Here is a 25,980-nt window from a genome sequence, read left to right as displayed (position 1 = left end):
TTGCATATTTTGCTAACTTAACCCTCATTTTTCATTTATTCATCATACTATTTGTTATCTTACTATATGCCAGGGGCTATTTAAAGTGTCACAGATTCCACAGTGAACAAAATAGACAAAAAAACACTACCCTCTGTGGATCTTACACTCCAGTGGGGGTGGGAGGGAAATAAAAGAATCTTCAAAATAAGTAATTTTATACTAGGTTAGAGTATGATGAATGGCACTAAGGAAAAGAAAGCAGGGAAAGGGTTAAGAAGTGCCAGAGTTGTAGAGGAAGGGGTCATCTGTTATGAAGGTTAGTTAGAGAAGGTCTCACAGAGAAGCTGACATCTAACAAGATAAGATGCCCTACAGGAGGTGAAGGAACAGCCTATGTGACTGTCTTGGGGAAAAACACTCCATTCCAGGTAGAGGGAACAGCCAGTACAAAGGGTCTGAAGTTGAAATGTGCCTAGTGACAGCAGACGAGGGGCCCGATCATGTCAGGCCTTGTAAGCCATCGTGAGGCTTTTGAGTTCTACTTTCAGAGAGATGGCAAGTCCTTACAGGGTTTTGAACAGGAAAAGGACATGGTCTGACTTCTGTTTTAACATATTATCCTGGCTCCTATAGGAAAATAAAATTCGATTTCACAAGTGGTCTTGTCTCATTTCACAGATAAGGAACTGAAGTTCAGAGAAGTTGAGTAGTTTACTACAGTTCCCATTTCCTGGCGAATTAGTGGGACCAGAATTGTAATACAGGTCAATGTAATTTGAAAGCTCACACTTTTTCTACTGAACCACACTGCCTCCTGGTTGAAAACAAGTTTGTGATCTCAGCTGGAGTAGGTAGCTTTTTAATAATCTGCAGTGACCCCTTGTTTTCTCCTTTTCTGTGGAATTCCTTCATCTCTCTTGTGAGGCCACCATGTTGCATAACTCTGGGAGAAACCACTTATATGCCACAAGTCTATAAATGCACTCTCTGGAGGTGGTCAGTGCAAAGCCAAAGTGGCCATACATAGTGGACTTGTTCTCCAGTGAAGTTGAAGAGCTTTGTACGTGGCATTAAACTCTGGTTAGGCCTGTAGCAAAATCTGTTGGGTCTAACATTTGTATTAGACTCTCTGATATATTTTCCCATCTCTCCTTCCTCTGACACATATTCTACCAGCTATCTCTACCACCCTCTACTCTCTGGCAATGCTCTAGTCCAACAGTATGACATGCTGGGATATAAGTGACAATACAGCAAGGGTTTCTGTTTTGTATGGGAAGCTCAGGCCCACAAGTGTAAGAGAAAGCCTGAGGGAGTGTAGGATATGAGCAGGTGTGCACAGCTTCTGATTGCAGGAAGCAAAACACATTTTATTTGATGAATATCAAATTGAAGGTAATGAGAAAGGGTTCTACCTAATTGTAGCCAAAACTGCTGCTTGGTTTAATTTAGCCTCAACTAGATTTTGTTGTATGCCTTAGGGTCTGAAGGCTTAGGCTCTTGAGCCCTTGTTTGTGCTAAAACTAATTTTTTTTTTAGTTTATTTGAAAGACATTGCTTAGGCTTTAATGATTCAATAAGTAAGAAAATACCCTGAGATTCAGAGCTTTAAAAGGAAGTTGTGTTTCACCAATTTCACTGGATGACTTTAATGGAATTATGTCTTATAAAGCTGTTTAGCATTTTATGTTTCAGAATTCTGCATAGAATTCTGAATACCCTAGAGCATCTTGGCATTTTTTTTTTTTAAGTCTTATGACTTTAGCTACAAAAGCCAAGAGAAAATCATGGCAGTATCCCTTATAAGATTAACTAAATAATACTGTGATATTATAGTATTATACTGTATAAAATATTAGTGCCAGGAATGTAGTGCAGTGTTGGCTAAAGGCAAAGGTAACTTGGTATCTAAATCTTCAAGATTACTTATAATAATCACAGAACACAAGAGCAATACAATTACAACTGCCTTTAAAAATACATTTTTAGCCGGGCACAGTGGCACGTGCCTGAAGTCCCAGATACTCGGGAGGCTGAGGTGGGAGGATTGCTTGAGCCCAGGAGTTCTGGGCTGTAGTGCGCTACCGCACTAAGTTCAGTATCAATATGGTGACCTCCCGGGAGCAGGGGACAACCAGGTTGCCTAAGGAGAGGTGAACTGGCCCAGGTCAGAAAGGGAGCAGGTCAAAACTCCTGTGCTGATCAGTAGTGGGATTGCGCCTATGAATTGCCACTGCACTCCAGCCTGGGCAACACAGCAAGATCCCGTCTCTTAATTAAATAAAAAAATACATTTTTATTTCCCTTAAATGATTGGTCAAGAAGTACTGAGATCAGAGTTTGCTATCAGATCTCATTTCAAGTTCAGTATGAAGTTTTAGGTGAGGAAGGGCTATGCTTGATGGAAGTTGGACCTATATTTTTGTGGCTGCTGCTAAGCAAAAATAGAGTATGCAGAAAGCAGTTTGGCAGTGCCTTAATAGGTTAAACAGAATTACCTGTGAGCCAGGAGTTTCACTCCTTGGTATATGTACCCCAAAGGATTAAAAACAGGTGTTTAAACAAAAACTTGTACACAGATGTTCATAGCAGCACTATTTGCAATAGCCAAAAGGTGGAAGCAACCCACATGTCCCTGTATGTATGAATGGATAAACAAAGATGGCACATTCATATGATAAACAGTGGTATGATAGTACAATGAATAAGAATTCAGCTGCAAAAAAGAACGAAGTCTTGATACATGCTACAACATGGATTAACTTTGAAAATGTGCTAAGTGAGAGAACTCAATCACAAAAGACTACATACTATATGATTCCATTTATATAAAATATCCAGAATCTGGCAAATCTGTAGAGATAGCAAATTAGTGGTTGCTGGGTAGGGAGGAGGGTTGGGAAGGAGGGAGGAAGGAGGAGTGGTTGCTTAATGGGTATGGGGTTTTTTTGGGGTGATGGAAATGTTTCAGAACTAGATAGAAGTGGTGGTTGCACAACATTGGGAATATACTAAATGTCACAAATGGCAAATTTTATGCTATATGTATTTTACCAAAATTTTTAACATGGAATGTGTGACTTTTGAAATGATTTTTAATTCTTTGTGAATCCTACTGAAGTTTAACAGGGTGGGGGTGAGTCCTGAAAAACACACATGTGGCAAATGTGGGGCAGAGTGGCAGCAGCCGTTTGAGGTCTGCAACGTGAGGCTTGTACATCCCGATTGAGATCCCTGGTGCAGGAACCTGACTCATGTGGGCGCAGCAGCCGCACAGGCAGCCGCTCCAGGAGCCCCTGAGGCCTCGCAGGGCTGTTGGCAGTTTCAAGTATAGCGCAGCTTGTTTGAAACTCTCATGTAAAGCCATGTAAAACTGTTGAATACTGAGCTGTTTAAAACCCAAGCATACAGAAACCCAGCAGACATAAATTTTAACTGCAGTGAAGCCAGGATAATTTCAGTTTATCCTATGAAAAGGAAAATAAACTTTTATGTTCTGGTGGTGCTATACTAAGTTTAGTGAAAGGTGTATGGAAAGTTTCTAGTTATTGCTGCACATGTTCTTTTTCCTTGTCCTTGGGAGCATGCCACTTTTCCTTCTTCACACCATATTCTACTCTCAGAAAGAAACGCTTTCTAATGTTTTTCTTTTTTCATTTAGACAATGAAAATAATATTTGAATATTACAAAAATTCAGAAAAAAATGGAAATATGTTTTTTTTTTTCTAAAGACGTCTCAGACATCAGGGACTGTTGATGTTTTGGCATGCATCCTTCTGGTCTTCTTTCTATGATGAGATGTGCACCTGCATTTTGATTTTTCACTGGGATCATACTACATTTATCAACATAGCATGGACATCTATCATACCAATAAATATCAATCAATATCAAACTTTTCTTTTTTTTTTTTTAGGGATGGGGTCTTGCTCTGTCACTCATGCTGGAGTGCAGTGGTATGATCATAGCTCACTACAGCTTCAAACTCCTAACTTCAAATTATCCTCCTGCCTCAGCTTCCCAAGTAGCTGGGATTATAGGTGCATGCCACCATGCCCAGTTAATGTTTTTGTATGTTTGTTTAGGTAGAGATGGGTTCTCACTATGTTGCCCAGGCTGGAGTACAGTGGCATGGTCATAGCTCACTGCAACCTCAAACTGCTGGGCTGAAGCAGTCCTCCTGCCTCAGCCTCCTAGACATCATATCTTTTTTTTTTTTTTTTTTTTTTTTTAGCTTTTAGATTTATTCTTCCATAATCTTCTTTTTAATTTTTATTTATTTATTTATTTATTCATTCATTCATTTTTTGAGACAGAGTCTTGCTCTGTCACCCAGACTGGGGTACAGTGGCATGATCTCAGCTACCTCAATTTCTGTTGTCTGGGTTCAAGTGATTCTCATGCCTCAGCCTCCCTAGTAGCTGGGATTACAGGTGTGTGTCTCCACACCCAGTTAATTTTTGTATTTTTACCAGACATAGGTTTTCACCATGTTGGCTGGGCTGGTCTTGAAGTCCTGACCTCAGGTAATCCACCCGTCTCGGCCTCCAAAAGTGCTGGGATTATGGGCATGAGCCACCACACCCAGCCCTAAACATCATATTGTTAGTGATGGTGCAGTGTTCCATTTTACGCACATGGCATGAGTGATTATTTCTTGACCAGTGTTGTAAAGGAGGTAGGGGCTTTCCGTGAAGTGGCTCTTTGTGGTTACTTAGCCCCCTGTCAGAGATGGTTGGTGACTCAGGTTTTCTGAAATTATTTTCTCTTACTTTTTTATGATGGTTAGTGATAGCCCTCAAAGCAGAGGTGATGGACAATAAAGGCCATAGAGGTCCATAAAAAATCAGGTTAAACCCCACTGCCTTCAGGCAGATTTCCTGACTGAGCCCCACTCTATCAGTTGTCCCTGCCTTTCGTGTCCCAGCAGAAGAGGGAAAGAGCAGAATGTACAAGCATGGGCTTTAGAGCCAGACTACATGGGTTCACATTCTGGCTTTTGTGACATTAGGCAAGTTACTTAACATTTCTGTGCCTCAGTTCACATCTGTACAGTGGGGATAATAGTAGCACTGTCTCCTAGGCCAGATGCCGGAAGTTACTGCTAGCACAGGACCTGGCACACAGTACTCAACAAATGGCAGAGGTTGTTATTACTATTACTCCGTTTATTTAAGCGGCCCTACCAGTTTGTGGCTTTGAAAGATTATCTATATGCCTGGACAGTGCAAATAAATAACAGACTCTGAAAAGTTCATATTCCGGAGAGCCTTTTACAGTGCTTTCCATGCAGTGAGTCTCTTGTCAATATTACTAATTGATTGTCTGACCTGATTTGCTGAAATTCTGGGATCAGCTTGATGGGATTTTGCATTCATTTCCCATTATAATACAAAAGTAAAACCAAATTAAAACAAAACAACCCAGGAAACTGGAGAAGTAGATGTAAATGAAATGAATTTCCTTTAGATAGGTCAACATCATTGCTGTGGGCTTTCCTAGACTGTATGGATATTCTTGACTAGAAGAATCTAGAATTATTAAATGATAATGTCCAGAAATACCTAAAAAAAACTGAAAACGTTTATTCTGAAAGACCTCTTTATACCAGAAGGCCAAATAAAATTTTGTATTCCCTTGTTTATTCGGGATTCTTGGGAACTGAATTATTTCCAGTAAATAAATTTTCTAGACAGTGGAAGCTTATTCCTGTAACCACCATAATATTTTGCATTTTAATCATTTTGATCTAATGCTTTCTAATATATGCTGCATAGTTTATGCCTTTTATACAGAGTTACACTGAAAACAATTCAGCCAGTTTGTTAGGCCTTGAGTTGAGTCTTCATCATTGATACGTTGTTGTTTAGTTTTTTTTTAGCTCTGCCTAATAATCTCAGTATCATTTGCCTTCTAAAGATGCAGACTGCTGTACACTTACATAGGTCTTTTACCTTTTCATTTTTTTCTATTATTTGTTTCTCACTGCCAGGGTATGTCCATTTTTACTTTTTATTACAGAAACGTGCATGATTGCTTTCCCCATCCCGAAATACCTTTCTAATTTATTAACTTACAAATTTCATGCCCCAGGAAACCAGAAACCCAAGTCTGTTACTATTTTGTGTAAGGAAGATTAATAGGCATTGAATAAACTCATGTACTTCATGACAGGTTTTTTGATCGTTCAAGGCCTTTAAAAATATATTTCCTGCTAGGTGTGGTAGCTGTGCCTGTAATCCCAGCACTTTAAGAGGCCAAGGCGGGTGGATCATGAGGTCAGGAGTTCAAGACCAGCCTGGCTAAAATGGTGAAACCCTGTATCTACTGAAAAAATACAAAAATTAGCCAGGTGTGGCTATGGGGGCCCATAATCGCAGCTACTTGGGAGGTTGAAGCAGAGAATTGCTTGAACCCAGGAGGCGGAGGTTGTGATGAGCCGAGATTGCACTGTTGGACTCAATTCTGGGCAACAGAGTGAGGCTCTGTCTGAAAAAACATATATACTTCCTGGTTACAGGCTGTTATTTGGTAGGTATTTGACTCTGGGCAAAATGCCATTTTATTTATAAGCTACAGTGCCTATGATTTTCCATGCTGGCATTGGTGCCTTCCTGCTGCTCCCAAACTAAATAGAGAAATGAAGTTTTAAAAAATCACCTGTCCTCTGTGCATTTGGTAAAAGTTTTATAAAACGGGATTTGGATCTTTTAAGTAGAAGGAGAGGTAAAATACTGTATTCTTAGATATCAGTTCATAAATGTTTTTCCATTTTCGTTACAGAGACATAGTGATGACTTTCACTCATGGAAACCTTTCAGAGCAAGAGTTTATAACCATTGCACGTCACTACCGTGTGCCTGAGGAAACATGTCCAGATGGGGATTTCTTACTTGGACTGGCGCAGGAAAAGTTCAAGAAAAATTTTTTTGAGAATTTTGACCGTATCATTTATGCTTGTGGGTATGAAGATCGAGAAAAGTAAGCTTTTGTTTTATTGATTATAATCATCTACATTTCTGTGAACCTGAGTAATGAAGGAATTTCTTATCAAAAAGAAAATTGATATGTCCCATCATACTCCATTATTTAGCAAAGCCACCTTAAATCATTTCTGCAGAAGTATTTGGGTACAGGTATTTCCCAGTAATGGTGAGCTTTTTTGTTTTTTAGGGGTGTGTGTGTGTGATGGTGTCTCGCTCTGTCGCCCAGGCTGCTGGAGTGCAGTGGCACAATCTCGGCTCACTGCAACCTCTGCCTCCTGGGTTCAAGAGGTTCTCCTGTCTCAGCCTCCTGAGTAGCTGGGACTACAGGCATGCACTGCCACGCCCAGCTAATTTTTGTATTTTTAATAGAGATGGGGTTTCACCATGTTGGCCAGGCTGGTCTTGTTGATGGAATAGGGGAGGCCCTGTATCTTTGAAAGAATAGGCTGCTCCCTTGCATGTTCTTTTCATTTGTTTCCAGAAGCTTCCCACTGAAGCATAGTAAATCAAAATGTTAGAAGGGTTAATTTTGAGATGTCATCTTTTTGCATTATTTTAGTACTGATTGAGATTTATAAATGTAACTTTTATAATAAACAGAAAATGGAATTTTCAAACAAACATTTTATAGAATTTCTTTGAAATTATTTCTTCTTGAAAATAATGAAGTTCAGCATAAGCTATTTCTTATACATTGGTTGTGAGCGTGTTGAGCTTCATTATGTCATTGTTATATACAACTGGATGCAAACATCTTAATATGTTTTTATGTATTCATCTTATAGACCTGATACAGTGGGGATAAATATACATTTACTGATTTTATCTGGAATTAGAAAAATCTTAGTTCTTGCTCTGGCTTCTAGCCTTATTGCTGCATACCACTGCCATCTCTTTTCCTTGTAACCACTTTCCTTATCCCCAAACTTGAAATCTGCACCCAAGTGGCCAACTGCATACCCTGAATATCTGTGAAGGTCCCATAGTTTATCTTAAACATGTTTTTTATTAATCCATAATGTATCTTCTTTGAGTTTTTATAAAGATGGTATTTTTCCTTGACTCTGTAAGTTTCCCCAAGCTTCCTAGAAGATGTGTGGCCTGAGTTTTGCATGGTCCTTGCCCTACCTGCCACCCTGGTGGTGCCCCTTCCCCAGAGTGAGAAGTATGACCCTGCTTCATTCAAGGAACACTTCCTGGGAACAGTGGGGCTGCTTGACCAGATAGCCTGAGGTTCTCCCAGTTCCAACAAGCTTTGATTCTAGATGTAAACATTCTCATTGCAAAGAAGAGAGCCAACTTTCTTTCCTGTTGATTCTAATGTTGCCCGATGCCTGGAAAAGTGTTGGCTGAGTGAGAACGTTGGACAAGCATTTCTGTGCCCTCAGAAGACTGGAAAAAATGACTGTTGGGCTCCTCTAGAAAAAACTACTTGCATCTGAAAAAATTGAAGTGAATATTGAGACCCCAGCTGGGGCTTCCAGGCTATAAGGTTTAGGTCCAAGGAAAAGAATAGAAAGACACCCTCAAGTCATATCATACTTGAGTTGGAGGCTCTAGATGCCTGTCAAATTAAGAGATGTTTTCAAATATCAGAACCATTTTTGACTAGTGGTCAAGAATGCAGATCAATTACTTAGAGCAACACTTGTGGCTACAGCCTTAATAGGCTGTACTGTCACCAACCAAGAATCTGCATCTTGATGGAAAAGCCTTTGTAAGGATGGAATCTGGTGGCCTCTGAAATAGAAAAAGTTGATGAAATGAAATATGACTGTTCTTCCTTGTTGTGAATTCCAATACCAGTTTTTATACTTCCATGTGTGCATTCTTAGGACACATCACAAATGTATTTTCTTTCCTGTAGTGTGTAATTGTTACTAAAGGGATACAAGGTATATAAAACCTCATTTACTTTGTTTTAATGCAGAAAAAATGTATTACCCACCAAAGACATTAAAAGGCTGTGCAAATCCTTCAGATTACCTTTGACTGATGATCTTCTAGAATCCTTATTGTCAAGGTAAGTTAGAATTCCACTCTTGATAGGGCTTGTCCTGCGTACTTTTATTTGGGGCACTATTTTTGGTTTTACATCTCCCTTTAATTACCCTTGATTTACCCTTGACTGTTTTGATTATATTATTGGTGGCCTACCTCCATTTAAGTGTTACAGAAGGAAATGTTTGTCATGACTTTGAATGTCAGAGAGCCTATTACAAATTATTATTTTTTTAATTTTTAACATGAATACACACTTATATATCCACAGATTCCTGTTTACATCTAGACAAAATGAGATACACAACTTCATGGGTTAGGAGGACATTAAATGTAAAATTCAGGGCAGGTTTTTCAAAGCAGCAGTTCCTGATAGCTATAGACATGCAGTAAGAGAACCTAGGGTTATTAGCATGGGGCTCTGTCCTGATGAGCACCAAATGTAAAACATAGAGGTTATGATGCCATAAAAGGAGAGCACGGTGAACTGCTTTCTAAAACACATCAGTTCTACTGTTGAATCTGACTTTTGATTTCCTGACATGTCCCTCTCAGCCACCTAGACTCTGGTCATTTCTTATGCTTCCTATAGCATCACTCTCTCTAGCTCCTCCTCTGACTTATATATCTTGATAATTCTGACATTTTTGGCTGTGTTCTAGGCATCGTGATGATTGCTTTGGGTTTATTATCTCATTTACTTTTTGAGAACAGCTTGTTGAGGTCAGAACTGTTATCCTTCCTATCTTATACATAAGGATGCTGAGGTTTAGAGAAATGAGGTATTTTGCCCAAAGTCACATAATGCAGAAGAAGAAGAGCTGTGACTTGAATCGTGAACCTTTCAAATGCACATCCCCTGCTTCTAATCATTTTGAGTTACTGTCTACAAATAGCCAGTACCTTAGGCTGTCTTGACAGTTCTACCTCCTCCTTACTGCCTGCATCTACTCTCTCCTCTCCATTTCCACTATCATCATTCTTGTTCTGACCCACATTGCTTATTGAATACTGCAGTGCCACCACACTGGTCTTCCATCCACCAGTCTCTAAATGTTGAAATTCATCTTTATATATAGCAGCCAAGTACTTCTAAGAGCAAAAATGTATGTCATCATATTGCACTTTTACTCACAAACCTTCTGTGGTGTCTCTTTGCTCTCTAAGGAAGGACCAGCTCTTTAACTTTGAATTAAGCTCCTTCTCCATAGTGGGGCTTAGGGTTGACAGTTGGAGCATTGTCCTCAAACAGGGGCTCACGTGGGGAGTCCTTGTTTGAGGCAAAAGGGGAAACCAAAGGAACAGATAAAGCCAAATTCTGTGTTAGGGAACTAGGATCCAAGGTGTCAGGAGGGAAACCCAGAAGAGGGCAAATCTAGTTGGATGTGTGTGTGCATTGGATCAACCTGGAATAATTTTCTAAACTATCAACTCTATTTGTTTTGTTTTGATTTTGTTTTTGCTTAGCTCTATTTGCCTTTATTTTCTAGCAGCAGTGTGAGGGATCCTGGCATACAGGAAATGAGATTAAGTAGGCAGGCCTTGGACCCAGAGTTCTTCACAGTTATTATTCCCCTACCCCCAAAACTCCCCTTCCTGTTGCCAGTAGTCCACCCACATCTGCCATTTAGCATTTCACACATATACCTCCTGCCTTCCCACTTTTTTTTTTTTTTTTTGCCATTTTTCTAGCTATTTCTTCAGTAGGCAGTAGCTCCCCATGGTTTTCACTTGCCAAAAGCTTGCTCTTCCCTCAAGACCTATTTCAAGTGGCACCATATCCATGAAGCTCTGTTGTATTTGTTTGGCTGGTAATCAGAGTGATTATCTGCTCCTAAGAATTCTCACAGCACCATTTATGTGTCTTTTTATCTCTTACCTTGTAATGATGAGTTGTGACTTGACCTTTAATTCATTCAGATGCAGACACTGCTTCTGTTTGATTTACCACCTATAAATAACCAATGGGTTGTCACATCCTGACAGTGTAACTTCCCCCCACCCCCGTCTCTTAAATTCTTTATGTCCAGTTATTAGCTGTGTGATCTTGTGCAAGGATTTTGACCTGCCTGAACCTCAGATTCCTTACCTCTAGAATGAGATAGCTGTACCTATTTCCTAGTGGTTCTGAGGATTAATTGTGATAACATACATAAAGTACCTAGCACAGTACCGGGTGCAAAGAATTGATTGAGGACTGGGAGAGAAATTTAAGTCAGGGACCATAGACCACACACTCTGATATAGAAATAAACTGGAAGAAACCCGTGTCTTTCTATGTAGAGGAAGCTATGTTTTTCAACAATTGGATCTGAATGCCTCTTGCACATTAAGCTGTCTTCTAGTCAATAAGCTGTGGATGTTTATTAGATTATCTTTTGATGGCCTTGAGGATGAGTTGTCCTGGAAAGTCCAGTAATGTGGGAGCCTGGCCTTTGGAGGACCTACATGTTTCTTATCCAGTGCTGAGGCCACCAAGTCATCATCCTCTCATTCTCAGCAGACTGTTTTGTCTTTGCCTTTACGATTTGACATTAAATGCAAAAAGATTGTTTCACAACTTGCTTCGAAGTCGCCTCAGTCTCTGAACACATCTGTCTCCAAGCCCACTTAGCTTTGAGGAGGTCATCCCTCTCAGCTGCTAAGCAGACCATGTTCAGTCTAACTTTGCCTCTAATTGTGCAGTGACCCTTCTCCACACTCAGGGGAAACTTCAGACTAATCAGATTAGAAAATGTCTCATTCCCATTCCCCTCTCCCTCCAATATGCCCTGCCATGATTTGGGTCACATGCTTGGTGTTTTGCATCATCTCTGCAGATTCCTTTCAAAGACTGCCCTAATTCCTAATGGGCCCATCAGCCTGCAGCTTACATTTATATTCTGCATTCTTATTGTTCCCCACAGACTCCACAGGGCTTTACAGAGCCCTGACCAGAGTCTCTTTCTGCACAGCCCTCCTTATGGCACGCTAAGCCAGAGCCCCCTCTGACGTCTGCAGTCTCCCATGGGAGGCAGGCATAGAGCTTGTTGATTTTGTTCAATGCACGCTCTTGCCCAGGAGTAGTTTTACCTGCTCTGGGATGGATCTGGGCAGCTGTTGAGCAGCCGTGTAACCCTGCTGTGTGAATTCAGATCAGGAGATGAAAAAACAATATGGCTCAAGGGTTGGATGCTTTCTTTCACCCGGTGATTGTTACCCATGTATTTCTCCTAACCCCATATTCTGGTACCAGGATTTTCCTTCTACTCCATTCTCATGTTTCTTATAATTAAGCTTGGTATTTTCTTTATTATGTTAGCATAACTCAAACTGGAATCAGGACTTCAAAATCTTTTCGTATCTGGTTCAGTCCTTCAGCCCCTGTCAGTTTGTGCTGTGGGAGCTGGTATAAGGTCGCCTTGAGTACCAAGCAAATTCATTTCATTAATGCACAGAGTATCAGAGTTAAATGTTCTATAGAGTGGTAGCGATTATCCATTAATAGTAGGAGTGACACTTTGTATTGATGTAGTGCTAAGGGCCTTAGAATATTTTGTAAATTTTTGAGCATATTAAAAGGTACATTTTAATTGACAGTAGGCATTACTCCTCATTTCATAAGTGTAAACTCTGAGGTATAAGGAGAGTCTCTCACTGAAAGACTGTGCTCCAGGCCAAGATGAGCCTTTAATGGAAGGAGAACTACAACTCCCTAAGATACTCTAAACCTTCGCCTCTATCTGAGCTCCTGGGTGTGGGGACTAGACCTCGTTCATTTTTGCAGCCTCAAAGACTTGTCCTGTGCTAATGCACTGGGCGTGGGGGAAAAAAACATGGGCTTGGTATCCACCAGAGCTGCTCCTGCCTCTGCAGGTCAACTCTGCTGCTTCCTGGCTGTGCGATCCTTGGGCATTTACTCAACCCCTTTGAGCCTTCATTTGGGCATTAATGTTCCTCTGAACTAATAAGCAAGAAATCCTGATTCTTAGACCATAAGAGGTAGAGGGAATTCTGAAATCATTCCATTCTATATTCTTTGTGGAACAGGGAAGGAAGGAGGCAGCCTTCTCCCCTAATTATGGCCTTCTGAGTCGAGACTTGGAATGACTAGAGATTCAAGTGCAACTCTTTCCCCAGCAGCTCTGTCCTGAGCTAGACTTTTATAGCTGGCTTTGGGTTCCATGGAATGCCTTAGAACGGGCCTCCCAAGAGAGCTGGTGCCTCATCCAGAAATATCAGTTAAAATGGAAAAAGTTAACAGCGCTTTAAAATCATCTCATTATAGTTTACCCAGCCCTGCCCCCTGCCCCACTCCCAGAGGCAGGATTAAGGCTCTTGTGATTTCACCCAAAAATACCTGGCAGTGAGGCTGAAGGGCAAGGGCTGAGCCATGTGGCAGCTATTGTGGCAGAGTGTTTGGTGTACTGATGAAGTTTTCAGAGAGAAGCCTCTTCTCTCTCTCTCTCTCTCTCATTCTCTCTCTCTCTCTCCCCCTCCCTTTTTCCTCCATTGTGTACTGTGTCACTCTCTCTGTCTCTTTCTGAGACCCACCGACCCACCCAGATGCTTTCTACCTTTTCAAATATAAGGTTTCTAGTTGAAGAGATTTTTCTTTTAAATCCCAAACCATGTGGACATACAGAGTATCAACTCTATGTACAGCCCTAAACTGGCAGCTGTGACCCACCTCACCAAAGACATCTGTGCTAGAGTCAGAATTGGAATTTAGCGGCATGACTATTTAGAGATAACCAGAGTTACTTGTTGGCAACTTGACACAGGGGCCCCGAGCTCCACTTCTTCTCAAGTGTCTGGCCTTGAAGACTTTTACCAGGTGTTTCAGGATGCACCCCTGGGTTTGCTAGGTAATGAACTGAAACCAAACACAACTGAGTCAGAAATGGATCTTCACTGTCTTCTCTCCCTTCCAGACCGTTCCCCTAAATGATGAGGTGATCTTTGCAATAGAGGAGAAGCAGGCTCCTCTTCAGCAAAATACAGCTGCCACTGAGCCTTTTACCTCTACCAAGGGTGGAAATGGAGCAGCTCAGGATTATTCCCCATAGCAAGGAGATGGATAGCTTCTGTGGTTTTCAAGCCATTCATCATTTTGCGGAGGGGGGATTATGAACATCAGTCAAATGTCACATCAGACTTGGTCCTAAGAACTCTCACCTAGCAAGGCATGAGGAAGCATGTTCAAGAGGTCATATTATCTAGAAAGGAACCAGAGGAATTGCCTTCCCTCCCCCTTCTTCCACAAACATGTCTCTGAGTTTGTGTCGTGGAGAAAATGGTGGATTCCCGAGTATCAAAGGGAAAGAAGAATTTATGGAGGTTTTAGGAAAACACTTTAGCATTGTGAGCTAGGACTTGAAAGTAAGAAGGCTGACTTTTTAACAAGCGTAGAAACACTTAAAAGCCAGAATTAGTGCTGCCCTTTAGAGCAGTCACCCTGGAAGGCTGCGCACTGATTCCAACAATGTGGCCATAGAAAGTTCTTCTTTGGAATTGCCTTCAAAGCCTTTTGAAAAGAATTTCCTCCAGAGTGGCCAATCTTTGTCCTTTGACCATGGATCAGAGTTTTAACAAGAGCCAATGTTGTTTGGAGGGGAGTGAAGCAGGGGACTCAGGTGGAGAATTGGGAGCACATTTTTTATGGAAAGCACAGCATGGCCATGACATAAGGAAATTTATCTTCTATACCATTCATAGGCTTCTCCAGGTTATTTTGAAAGGATGCCTAGGATTTGGCAAATGATGCTTCTAGCCATGAGACAGAGGGAGGCCTCCATGATGGGTGACTTGGGGAGATAACCTTCAGGGGTAACCATAGTCACTGACTGATTGATTTGTTCTTACTCCCGTAATATTCAGACCTTTCTCTTGTCTCTGAACTGCCTCCCCTGCCTCCTCTTCTTCCTCTGACCTATACTATTATTAGGACTGGAGATCTTCCTTGTGTCTTGATTCTTTGCTTACAACCTCATCTAACAAGCATGGTGGATATTAGAATACATGTTACAATAGCAGATGATGGCATGAAAAATCTCTCTACGTCAATGGCCCAGGAGGCTACGGGCAGAATTTTGAAGCACGGAGGAAGACTGAGAGACTCATTCCTCCTGAACATACTCCTGACTAGTAGTGCTTCTTTCTTTCTACTTCTGACTTTTACATGTTTGCTACCTGGAAAATCATCTCTCAGAGTCTCTTATCTGCTTTTTACACTCCTTAAAATTTTAGTTGTATCAAACTGACATGCTGATAGTCAAAAATCATCAAATCATTCTAAAAAGCTTATTTCAACAACAGCACCCTCTGGCTACATCCTTCTCTGCGCCCCCCTCCCCCCGACCCATTCACCAGAAGCAGCCACGTTCAGCACTTCTAGCTGCTTCTGCTATTTGAAATAGCATGTACATACTGAGCGCACTGCAGATGATATCATAATTGATCGTTTCCGGATACTGCCTTCTAACTTACTGTTATAGTGACTGAAAATTTAGCTTAATATTGATTTCCATTGCTGTTTATTCTTTTGGAATGCTCTTAGGATCTTCTCTTTATTCCTGGTATTCTGGAAGTTCATGATGGGGAAGAGAGAGACAGAGAGAGAGAGAGACAGAATGTGTGTGTGTTCGTGTGTGTGACTGTGTGTGTAGCTATATATAGATTCGTTGTGCTTAGCACTCTATAGGCTCTTCTAGTTTGGAGTCACTGTACTTTGGTTCTGAGAAATTTTCTACTAATTATTTAATAATTTCCTCTCTATTATGAGAACTCCTATTGCTAAGATATTAAGGCCAGGTGTGGTGGCTCAGACCTGTAATCCCAGCACTTTGGGTGACCGAGGCAGGAAGATCACTTGAGCTCAGGAGTACTTGGCCAGCCTGGGCAACATAGTGAGACCCCATCTCTACAAAAATAAAAATAAAAATATTAGCCAGGCATGGTGGTGCATGGCTGTAGTCTCAGCTACTCAGGAGGCTGAGGCTGGAGGATCACTTGGGCCTAGGAGATTGAGGCTGCAGTAAGCTGTAATCACGCCACTGCACTCCAACCTGGGCAACAGGGCAAGACCCTGTCTCAAAATTAAATAAATAATTAATACAAAGATTTTTGATCTCTTGAATTTGGATATTTTCTCTCCCAGATTTTCTTTTTCATTACGATGTATTGAGTAAGGGATTTCCCCAAGTTTATATTCCAGCCCTTCTACTGCATCTTTTTACTACTGTTGTATCAACATTTTAAATTCCAAGAGCTTGTTTTTCATCCAGATATTTTTTTCTTGTAGTCTTCTGTTCTTTTTTTCAGGAATAGAATATATGCTCATATCTCACATCTTTCCCTCTGTTCCCTGAATTGCGTTTTGTTCCTTTTTCTTGTCTGTTGCTGTTTTGGCTTCTGTCTTTAATGTTGGATGCTTTGGTCAGGGGAAGGGGTTTGTTGATTAGTGGATTCCACTGCCCAGTCAACTCCTGAGCCTTCATTTTAGTAGAGATTCCACAGAAGCTAGAATCTGGATATTTCTCTGGAACTATTCAGAGTATGGGGAGAAGAATCCTATCTTCTCCTGCTAAGGTAGGAGGGAGGGTGGGATGAGGGAAAGGGAGAGTTTAAGCATGGTCACTGGTATTCTTGCAATAGAAAAGGGGAAGGAAGGCTCCTGACAGCTTCTCGTCCTCTGCGCTCCATTACGCCTCCACTCTCCAAACTGGAGCTGCTTTCATTGAATTTCTCTGGAGAACAAACCTCTGCTCTCTACAGGGAGGAGCACAGTGTGGAGGAAGGTATTTGGTGGTTCAGTTGCTCTTGCTTTCTTCAGGCTTTCCAACAATCCTTGTTTTCAGTGCCACACCATATTCCTGCCTTTATTGGCACCTGGAGTCTGCAGTCACTCAGTCTCTGACAAATTTTGTGGGCCAAATTGACTGGACTCTGAGTGCCTTCCCTCCACTGACATGAACATTTTGGGTTCAGCTTCTCTTCCTCAGCTCTGCCAAGTTATTTACCAATCCTCTGTTTACTTTTCATCTTGAAAAAAGTTTGAAGTCTCTTCTCTACCATTGTCTTTTCCCCAATTCTCTTTGTCATTGTGGGTTATAACCTATTTTTATTCTTTTTTGGTCATTTTGGTAGGATTTGGGGGAAAAGGGAGAGAAATATTTGTGATTGATTCATCGTGATTTACTGCAACTCTGTCTACTTCCCAAGAGCAAAGAATTCTTCCAAGAAACATGAGCTGGTTTTATTCCTTTTAATTGAAATAGTCTTTGTTCTTTTCTCCCCTGTGCCTCTTGGGGGGATTCCCACATACACTAAGATCCTCTAAGACAGAACTGAAAAGAAAAACGGAGTATTTTACCACATTACCGCAACTCTTCCTTTAGGCCTGGTTCTGGGATTTTGGAAAGATAAACTCATTCAAACATTTTTTCTCAAAAACATTTAGACATTATTTCTGAGTTGTGTGTACTTTTACTCAGTGGATCTTCCTGAATATCATTTGATTCCTAAATACCCTTTTCAAATGTCCCTTTAAATGGATATATGGTCTGTGTTTTGAGTCTGACATATCATGAACCGGGCAGGAAGGAAGACTGGGTGTTATGAGGTAACAGGTAAATATCAGAGTTAGTGGTAACAAAGTCTAAAAATAGGACTTCCTGTGGTGACTTCCAGAAATTTTCCAGTAAGGTCCAGTGCCATCATCTAGGGCAAATGGAAATTCAGACATAGGGACTCAGATAAGAGGAACTTCAGGAGGACCTTTCTAAGAAAGCAACATTTGAAACGGGACTTTCCAGACAAAGGGACCAGAAGTGCAAATGCCTTGCGTTTCTGCCAGCAATCTTGGCATGATCAGGGAACCAGAAGGCGGCTAGTATACCTGACACATTGTAAACAGAGAGAGCATTTTCAGGTGAGGAGATGTAATCAGAGAGGCCATCAGCAGCCAGATTAAGTTGGGTCTTATAAACCCTGATAAAGAGTTCAGCTTGTGTTTTAAGTGGATTGGGAAGCCACTGGAGGATTGCAAGCAAGAAAGTGATTGATCTGATCTGTCTTTTAAAAAGAGCACTGTGGTAGACGATGGTCTGCAGCAAAGTAAGTGTAGAAGTAGCAAGACCAAGACAGGAAGTTATTGCCATAATCCAGGTGAGAGACGATAGTGGCTTGGAATTAGAGAGTAGTAAAAAGGATGGAGAGAAATATATGCTATGGTGGTAGAACCCACAGGACTGCTTAGTGGATTGTATACAACGAGTGAAGTCTGGTGTGATTCTAGATTTATTTGGTAGTCTTTGACTGGTTCCCAGATTACTGGGATATTAGACTTCTGAAGCCCCTAGGATTGAATAAGTGACTCCTATAATTGATGAATAGGAATTTACTGACAAATTCTGTAGTGTAAGAACAGATAGAGAAACTTATTTTATTGATGATCTCATCAAGTTTCCCAGTTTTATGGCTTTAAATACCTTCTGTATGGCTTATGACTCCCACATTTTTATCTTCAAATGGACTACTTCCTTGAGCTTCAGACTCATAGCCCCAGTTGTTCACTTTCCATCCAAATATGGCATATCCAAAACTGAGCTCATGATCTTTCCAACCTGCAGCCCCTGCAGTCTTTCTCTTCTTCAGTTAGGGCAGCTCCATTGCTCCAGTTATTCAGGCAGAGGTGTTGGAGTTATCCTGAATGCTCTCTCTCTCCCTCTCTCTCTTACACATTATATATAGTCTTTTAGGAATCCTACATTCAAAATATATTCAGAATTGGCCACTTCTCACTGCCTTCCAGTGCCATTGCCCTCATCTAAGCTGCCATTATCTCTCATCTGGATCCCCACAAGGGACTTCTAACTGTCCTTGCCACTTCTGCCTTGTCCCATGTATTCTACTCTGAATATATCAGTCAGAGCGATCTTTTAAAAATATCATAAGTCCCTTTTTAGTCTGTTTGGATTGCTACAACAATACCATCAACTAGGCGGCTTATAAACCACAGAAGTCATTGTTCAGAGCTCTCATGGCTGGGATGTCCAAGACCAGGATGTCAACAGACTGGGGTCTGATGAGGGCCCACTTCCTGGTTCACAGATGATGCCTTGTCTCTGAATCCTTACATGGCAGAGGGCGCAAGAGTGCTCTCTGGGGTCTTTTTAATTAATATAGGGGCACTAATCTCATTTATGAGGACAGAACCCTTACTTTCTAATCACCTTCCCTGAAGCCCCACCTCCTAATATCATCACATTGATGAGGTCTCAATGTATGAATTTTGAGGGGACACAAACATTCAGAATGTTGGAGGTCTCATAACCTTTCTGTATAATATGCTCCAGTGGCTCCCAGTTTTCCTCAGCATAAAAGCCAAAGGTCCTACAATGAGCTCATTCTTTGACCTTAGCTCCTACTCGGAATATTAGGAAATACTTTCTTTCAAGTCTTTGTGCTAAAAAAAAGTTTATTATGAGACATCTTTAATTGAGTTTTCATTCTTCCCCCAAAACATACACAAATAAAGGAAATAATGGCCCTACATTTTGGCTATAAATATTTCCATAAACAGAGCATGTCCTTTAAAGGAGTTGAAATGACTAGTGAGCCACAATTTAAAGGGTAAACAGTGGGTAGGGGGCAGCACATTGGAATTGTGTCTTTGAATCCTTGGCCAAAGAAAATGTACACAAAAGAATTACAGAATTCCCCTTTTGCCTCTTCTGGTCACTTTGTTTATTCCATTTTGTTTAGATTGATGAGGCTATGTGACTTCAGCTTATAACATTTAATTATTGCTGCATTTTTATTAGTTTATAAATATAAGCTATTAATTTTTTAATACTTTGAGAAGAAAAGAGAAAAATTTTGGACTGATTTTGAGTAATTTTAAGGGCAGGAGCCTGGAATAGGGTGCCTGGAACAATGTCTAGTGACCACTTTGTACTTTCCTTCAAAAATTGATGTTACATGATAATTAGCCTTAAAAACTGGCAAAATGTGATCCCATAATTAGGAAATAGTGGTCAAAGGGATTCATTATTTTTGACCTGTATTTTTATGGTACAGGTCAAATAATCATTTGTTAATTTTTTTTCAAAATGAAAATGGGCTGAAGTTTTTCTGATTCTAATCTTAAAACAATTCAGATGATACAGAAAAGTCTAAAGAAAAAGTAAAAATCGGAATCTCTCTTCCCAGAGATATCTATTCTTAATACGTAAGTCTATCGCTACCATACTTTTTTCTGTTTTTTAATGTAAATATAAACCTAAAGTGGGATCATAATGCTGTTTTACAGCCTCCTTTCTTTCTTTCTTTCTTTTTCTTTTCTTTTTTTTTTTTTTTTTTTTTTTTGAGGCGAGTCTCGCTCTGTCACCCAGGCTGGAGTGCAGTGGCATGATCTCAGCTCACTGCCACCTCTGCCTCCCTGGTTCAAGTGATTCTCCTGCCTCAGCCTCCCGAGTAGCTGGGATTACAGGCATGTGCCACCACGCCCAGCTAATTTTTATATTTTTAGTAGAGACAGGGTTTCACCATGTTGATCAGGCTGGTCTCAAACTCCTGACCTAGTGATCCGCCCGCCTTGGCTTTCCAAAGTGCTGGGCTTACAGGCGTGAGTTACCACGCCCAGCCTTACAGCCTCCTATCTACTCAACAGTGTAGCAATAACATATTTATATAATAGAAAATATGGATCTAAACAACTCCTTTTAATGGCCACATAATAAATAATAACGATGCCTTGTATTTTTTCAAAAAATATACTGCTAGACAAATGAATCTAGTTTACCGTAAAGATTTAGAAGGTATGCAATTTAGGAAATATAAGGACATTCTATTTTGGTGACATATAATATCAACCATTAAACTAAAAGGACCTTTAAATATTTTTAACAAAATATCACTATAATCTTAGTTACTGAATAAGCAAGTTTGTTTCTGTGGCATCTACGAAAAGTATTTATTGAACACCTACTAAGTGCCAGCACTGATCTTGTTGTTGGGGATATTTTGATGAATTAGATAGGGAAGACCCCACTCAAAAAATTTACATTCTGGAGGGTGAAAAACAATAAGAAATTGTAAGAAATAAGAAAAATATTAGATATTGAAGCATACATGGTATTATATTTTCATGGTAAAATTGAAGCTGACATTTTGGTCTTGAATTCTGCAGATTGAGTCAAACTATATATTGTAATTATATTTTCAGGTTTGAAAACAGTGAAAAACAAATAGATTATAAATCATTTTTCTCTACCCTGGACTGGAGAAAGAATCCAATGCCTGAATTGCGAGCACAAGAATACCTTAAAGAGGTAAAATTAACACCTATTTTTAAAACTATCTGTGGTTACTTCCTTGCATGTTTAAATATCTTTAAATTATTTTTCATTATGAAATACTAACATCAGTGCTTTTGGAAAGAATGCTTATGTGTTTCCGGGTATTTGTGTTAAAGGCTAATTTACTTTCCATGCTGAGCAAACATCTGCTCTGTAAGAGCATGACTTTTCTTATGCAGCTGAATTTTTTTTAACCTTGGTCACATCCAATTATATGGAAAATAGGATAATAGGTTACAGTTATAAATAGATATAAACACTGTTATCAAGGGATTCTGGTAACATCATCATAAGCCACAAGAGCAAATCTCAAATGGTGCCTAAGTCAAGAATCCCTAGGGTATCTGTGGCTGTCTACACAGGTTTGCCGAGGGTGAAACAATTGAGTATGGGGATGTACATTTCACAGTGGAGCCAAATTTAAAATCAAAATTCCACAGAAAAATGCTTGGTTAGGGAAAACAAAGTTCATGTGATCAGATGGTGCTCTCAACATTGTGGAATTGTCTGAATTCTCTAAGATCTCTTTGGACCAATTGTCTTTAAGAAGTGGGTGGGTGGGTGGTGGTTTGTTTGTATTTTAACATGCTCCAGAAATTGATTTTCTTGGGAAAGTCCCTTGATAAAGCAAATGTCATGTGGTTGATACTCCCAGAAAGGAGGCATTTATTTCTCCCGGTCTCTGCTGACCAGTTCATTCTGGCTAGAGCTAGTCTAGTGCCCCAGGGAGTTCCCTCAGGCATGCAGCTACTTCAAGGGCAACCATAGAACTTCCAGATGGTTGGTGGAAAGTAGTGGCCTTTGGAGTCAAAAAGAGCTGGGGTTGAATTTTGGCTCTGCTACCTTCTTAGCTGAATGACTGTGGATCAGTAAAGTTACTTACCTTGTTCATTTATGAATGTAATCCCCAGATAAATCAGGATTAAATATCGACCCTCATCAGGTTCTCTGCTCTAGGCTGGGGTCCAGAGATGAAAATTGACATTGCTACCTTTGAGGGGTCCACTACTGTTGGGGGAATTGGTATGCTCATGATTTGGAGTGTGATGTGATGCAGCCTGCATAGGATTCTATGGGATGACGAAGTAGCTGCTTCTAAACAGACTGGGGCGAACAGGAAGTATTTTCAAGGGAGATGACACTTGAAATTTCAATGATGAATGGTAAGAGTTAGCAAGGTAGGAAGGTGACATGGTCTGGAAAAGGCATTTCCAGCAGAATTCTTAGGACATGGGAGAGCATGGTACTTGTATAGAACCAGGAGGAACTGGTGTGGCTGGAGTGAAGGAACATGGGGAAGAGTTGAAAAGGATGAAGCTGGAGATACCTGAAAGGATGACATTTGAATATTGTCCTGCGAGGTCTGGAGACCGCTGACTAAATTCAAGGAAGACAGCAACATGATCAAGAGTGCCCTTTATAGAAAACTTGCTTTGGCTGGATGGTGGGTGGACTGGAGGTGGGGATGGAGACAGGCAGACCCACTGGGAGGCTTTTTTTCTCTTTTTTTAAAAAATGGAGTCTCACTCTGTTGCCCAGGCTAGAGTGCAGTGGTGAGATCTCAACTCACCACAACCTCTACCTCCCAGGTTCAAGAGATTCTCCTGCCTCAGCCTCCCGAGTAGCTGGGATTACAGGTGTGTGCCACCACACTCGGCTAAGTTTTATATTTTTAGTAGAGACAGGGTTTCACCATGTTGGCCTGGCTGGTCTCAAATTCCCGGCCTCAAGTGATCCGCCTGCCTCAGCCTCCCACAGTGCTGAGATTACAGACGTGAGCCACCATGCCTGGCCATGGAGGCTCTTGATGTCCTGTTGTCCCCATAAATAACGGCAAACACTTAAAGCATTTACTAGGTGCCAACTACTGTTCTAAGATCTCAAAATCACTTAGCTTATTTAATCCTCTTAGCAATCATAGGTGCTTTTATTATTCCCAGTGTAGAGATGAGGAAGTTAGAGAAACAGCAATGTGAAGCAGTCAGAATTTTAACTCAGGTCTCTTTTGCTTCAAAGAAAAAAAAGAAAACTGTCCTTTAAATAGAATTATTTTTGAAGATACTGGATTGGATTAACCCAAATCTAAAATACTATCACAAAGACAAACCAATACTGTCATTTGCCCTGATACCCCTTTAATTATTATCCATGTGAATATTTAATTTTTACATGCAAATAAAAACATGGTAGATGGGATTTATATTCTTCTACCTTTTCACTGAATGTTCTAGTACTCTGTATTGGGTGCATCCCCCCCAGTGTCCCTTTAGGACTGCTCTCCAGAGCCCTGTACCATGCTCTAACCCTGCCCAGGCCAATCCTTGGCAACTGACCTTTGTAGGCCACATCAGTGGGTCCCCTGGCCCTCTGGCCTCCAGTTGTGCTGGCCAGTGGGATGCACCAGCAGGAGACTAGAGGGTGAGAGCAGAGAGAAATCTTCTTCCTCCCTGCCAGTCACAGCAGATTGATGGCCTTCTCCTTCCAAAGTCCACAGCACTTGTCTAGAGGCTCTTTCTATATGGCTGCCCACTCCAGGTTCTGGTAACCACCCTCATGTGCCCCCTTCAGCCACAGGTGGTAGTAATGGCTCCCTGCTGTTATAAACCCAGGGGACTATCCCCTGTTGGTTTTTCTAAGCACTTCGCACAACTTTGTAACTAGTCACTCTATTAAACTCTTCCCGATTTTCAGTTTGCGTATGTCCTCCATTGCCCTTGAGACCCTGAATATACAGGACCTACTTATTTTTGCTATAAGCTTCTGTAGTTCTTTTCCTTACTTTCTGCTTCTCTCTTTCCTCTTCCATTCCACTCAATACACCACCCAAATGTTTACCTCTGTGTTGGGGGTTTCATTGTTTCATCGTGCCTTGTACGAAAATAAGATCATACCACATGCATTTATCTGCAGTGTGCTTTTCTTTCTTAAACATGGGAAATTCTCCTAGTTTAATGTGTATAGCATTCTTAATAGCTGTAGTGTGAATATATAATTTATTAATCTTTTTTTTATTGACAGGCATTCAGGTTTGTTTTGTTTTTACATATTTTGCCTCTGAAAACATGGTATTTTATTACTTTAATTTTTATTTCCTTATGACTATTGAGTTTGAATGAAAGCTAATCATCTTTTTATACTACAAACTACAGTAAGAAAGCTATTTTTTTTATAACAACACAGCATGCACATATATAATGGAAGAAAAGTTTCACAGAATAATACTTTCTGAATACATGTGTGCAGTATGACATATTCGTTTCTTTTTTCATTTCTCTCTTCCTTTCTTTTCTTTTCCTTTTTCTCATTCCCCACCACCTCTTTTTTTTCTCTTTTGAATGTTGTTCATGACCCACTAAATTGATTTCATGACCCACAAAAAGATCGCCATCGCACTAGAAGAGTAGTCACTGCATGGGAAAGCCAAAGATCCACTCTGCCTTTAATCACTCCTCCCCAGTTTCATCACTTATCAACTCTGTCAACTGGGACAGGTATTGAGCCCTGGACCTCAGATGCTTTTGAGATGCAATGTAGAACAGAAGGTCTCTAATCACAGGGACCCTAGTTCAAATCCTTAGATCTATGATCAACTAACTGGGTGACTTTTAACGAATTACTCAACCTTTCAGGTTTTCCCCATCTCAAAAATGGAGATAAGAATAATTCTTCCATTAGGGTTGTGAGGATTAAGGAAGTCAATATACATGAGTCGCTTATCACAATACCCGTCCCAGAGTAAGGGCTTAAGTGTTAGATGCTATTATTTTTTGTAAAATGGAGATGTCTTACTTTCTTCAACTCAGGGGACTGGGCAGTCCCTTTTGAGGTTAAGATGGATGATTCTATGGCAAGAGAATGGTTCTAAGCTGGGAATATTACATCAGAAACAGCTTCTGTTTCAGCACTAGGTTCTTCTAATTGCGATTCATTTATGGTGAGAACTTTACTTATAGGGTCTCATCAATTCTGCTGATAAAGCCTAGAAATATTCCAGTCTGCAGGAGACATTTGAGACATATGGAAAGGACTATTCTTTTTTTTTTTCTTTTATTTGAGACGGAGTCTCACTCTGTCGCCAGGCTGGAGTGCAGTTGCGTGATCTCGGCTCACTGCAACCTCCACCTCCCAGGTTCAAGTGATTCTCCTGCCTCAGCCTTCCAAGTAGCTGGGACTACAGGCACGTGTCACCATGCCCAGCTAACTTTTGTATTTTTTGTAGAGACAGGGTTTCATCACTTAGGCCAGAATGGTCTCAATCTCTTGATCTCATGATTCACCCACCTCAGCCTCCCAAGATGCTGGGATTACAGACGTGAGTCACCACACCTGGCAGAAAGGACTATTCTTTTTCAGCCAATTAAAAAAATAATAAAATAGACATAAAATGCTACCTGATCAATTTCACCAATGAGAACTTAACTAGATTCCAAAGAGTTCAAAGCACTCTGGTACTGATAAGCTTGTTATTATTTCATAAAGAAGACATAAAATAGCTTGGGAATGTTATCAGTCAGTCTATAATCTCGTGAAAATATTAGCATGACTGGGTTGAGCACAATGTTGAATAGTTTATACAGTAGAATACAGTAGCAAAAAGTATAATATCTACTGACCCATGTAAGTGTGCTCAAATGTTATTAATAATGTTGAATAATGCCCTGAAACACTG

At 40.5% G+C, this 25,980-nt stretch overlaps 1 protein-coding gene across 2 annotated transcripts in view; it reads left to right on the top strand.

The window, feature by feature from the left end:
- EFHC2 (EF-hand domain containing 2) overlaps positions 1-25,980 on the top strand; it is a 194,246-nt gene that overhangs the window by 154,704 nt on the left and 13,562 nt on the right. For both annotated transcript variants that reach the window (XM_032258551.1, XM_032258550.1), the window contains 3 exons: positions 6,767-6,964; positions 8,900-8,992; positions 21,179-21,284. In XM_032258551.1, coding sequence (XP_032114442.1) covers positions 6,767-6,964; positions 8,900-8,992; positions 21,179-21,284 — 397 coding nt within the window. The remainder of the gene's footprint in view (positions 1-6,766; positions 6,965-8,899; positions 8,993-21,178; positions 21,285-25,980) is intronic.

This window comes from Sapajus apella, unplaced genomic scaffold, assembly GCF_009761245.1.
Source record: "Sapajus apella isolate SASKATOON/1434 unplaced genomic scaffold, GSC_monkey_1.0 scaffold103, whole genome shotgun sequence".
Taxonomy (NCBI): domain Eukaryota; kingdom Metazoa; phylum Chordata; class Mammalia; order Primates; family Cebidae; genus Sapajus; species Sapajus apella.
The sequence above is the reverse complement of the archived record's forward strand: the minus strand, read 5'-3'. Positions and strand labels throughout refer to the sequence as shown.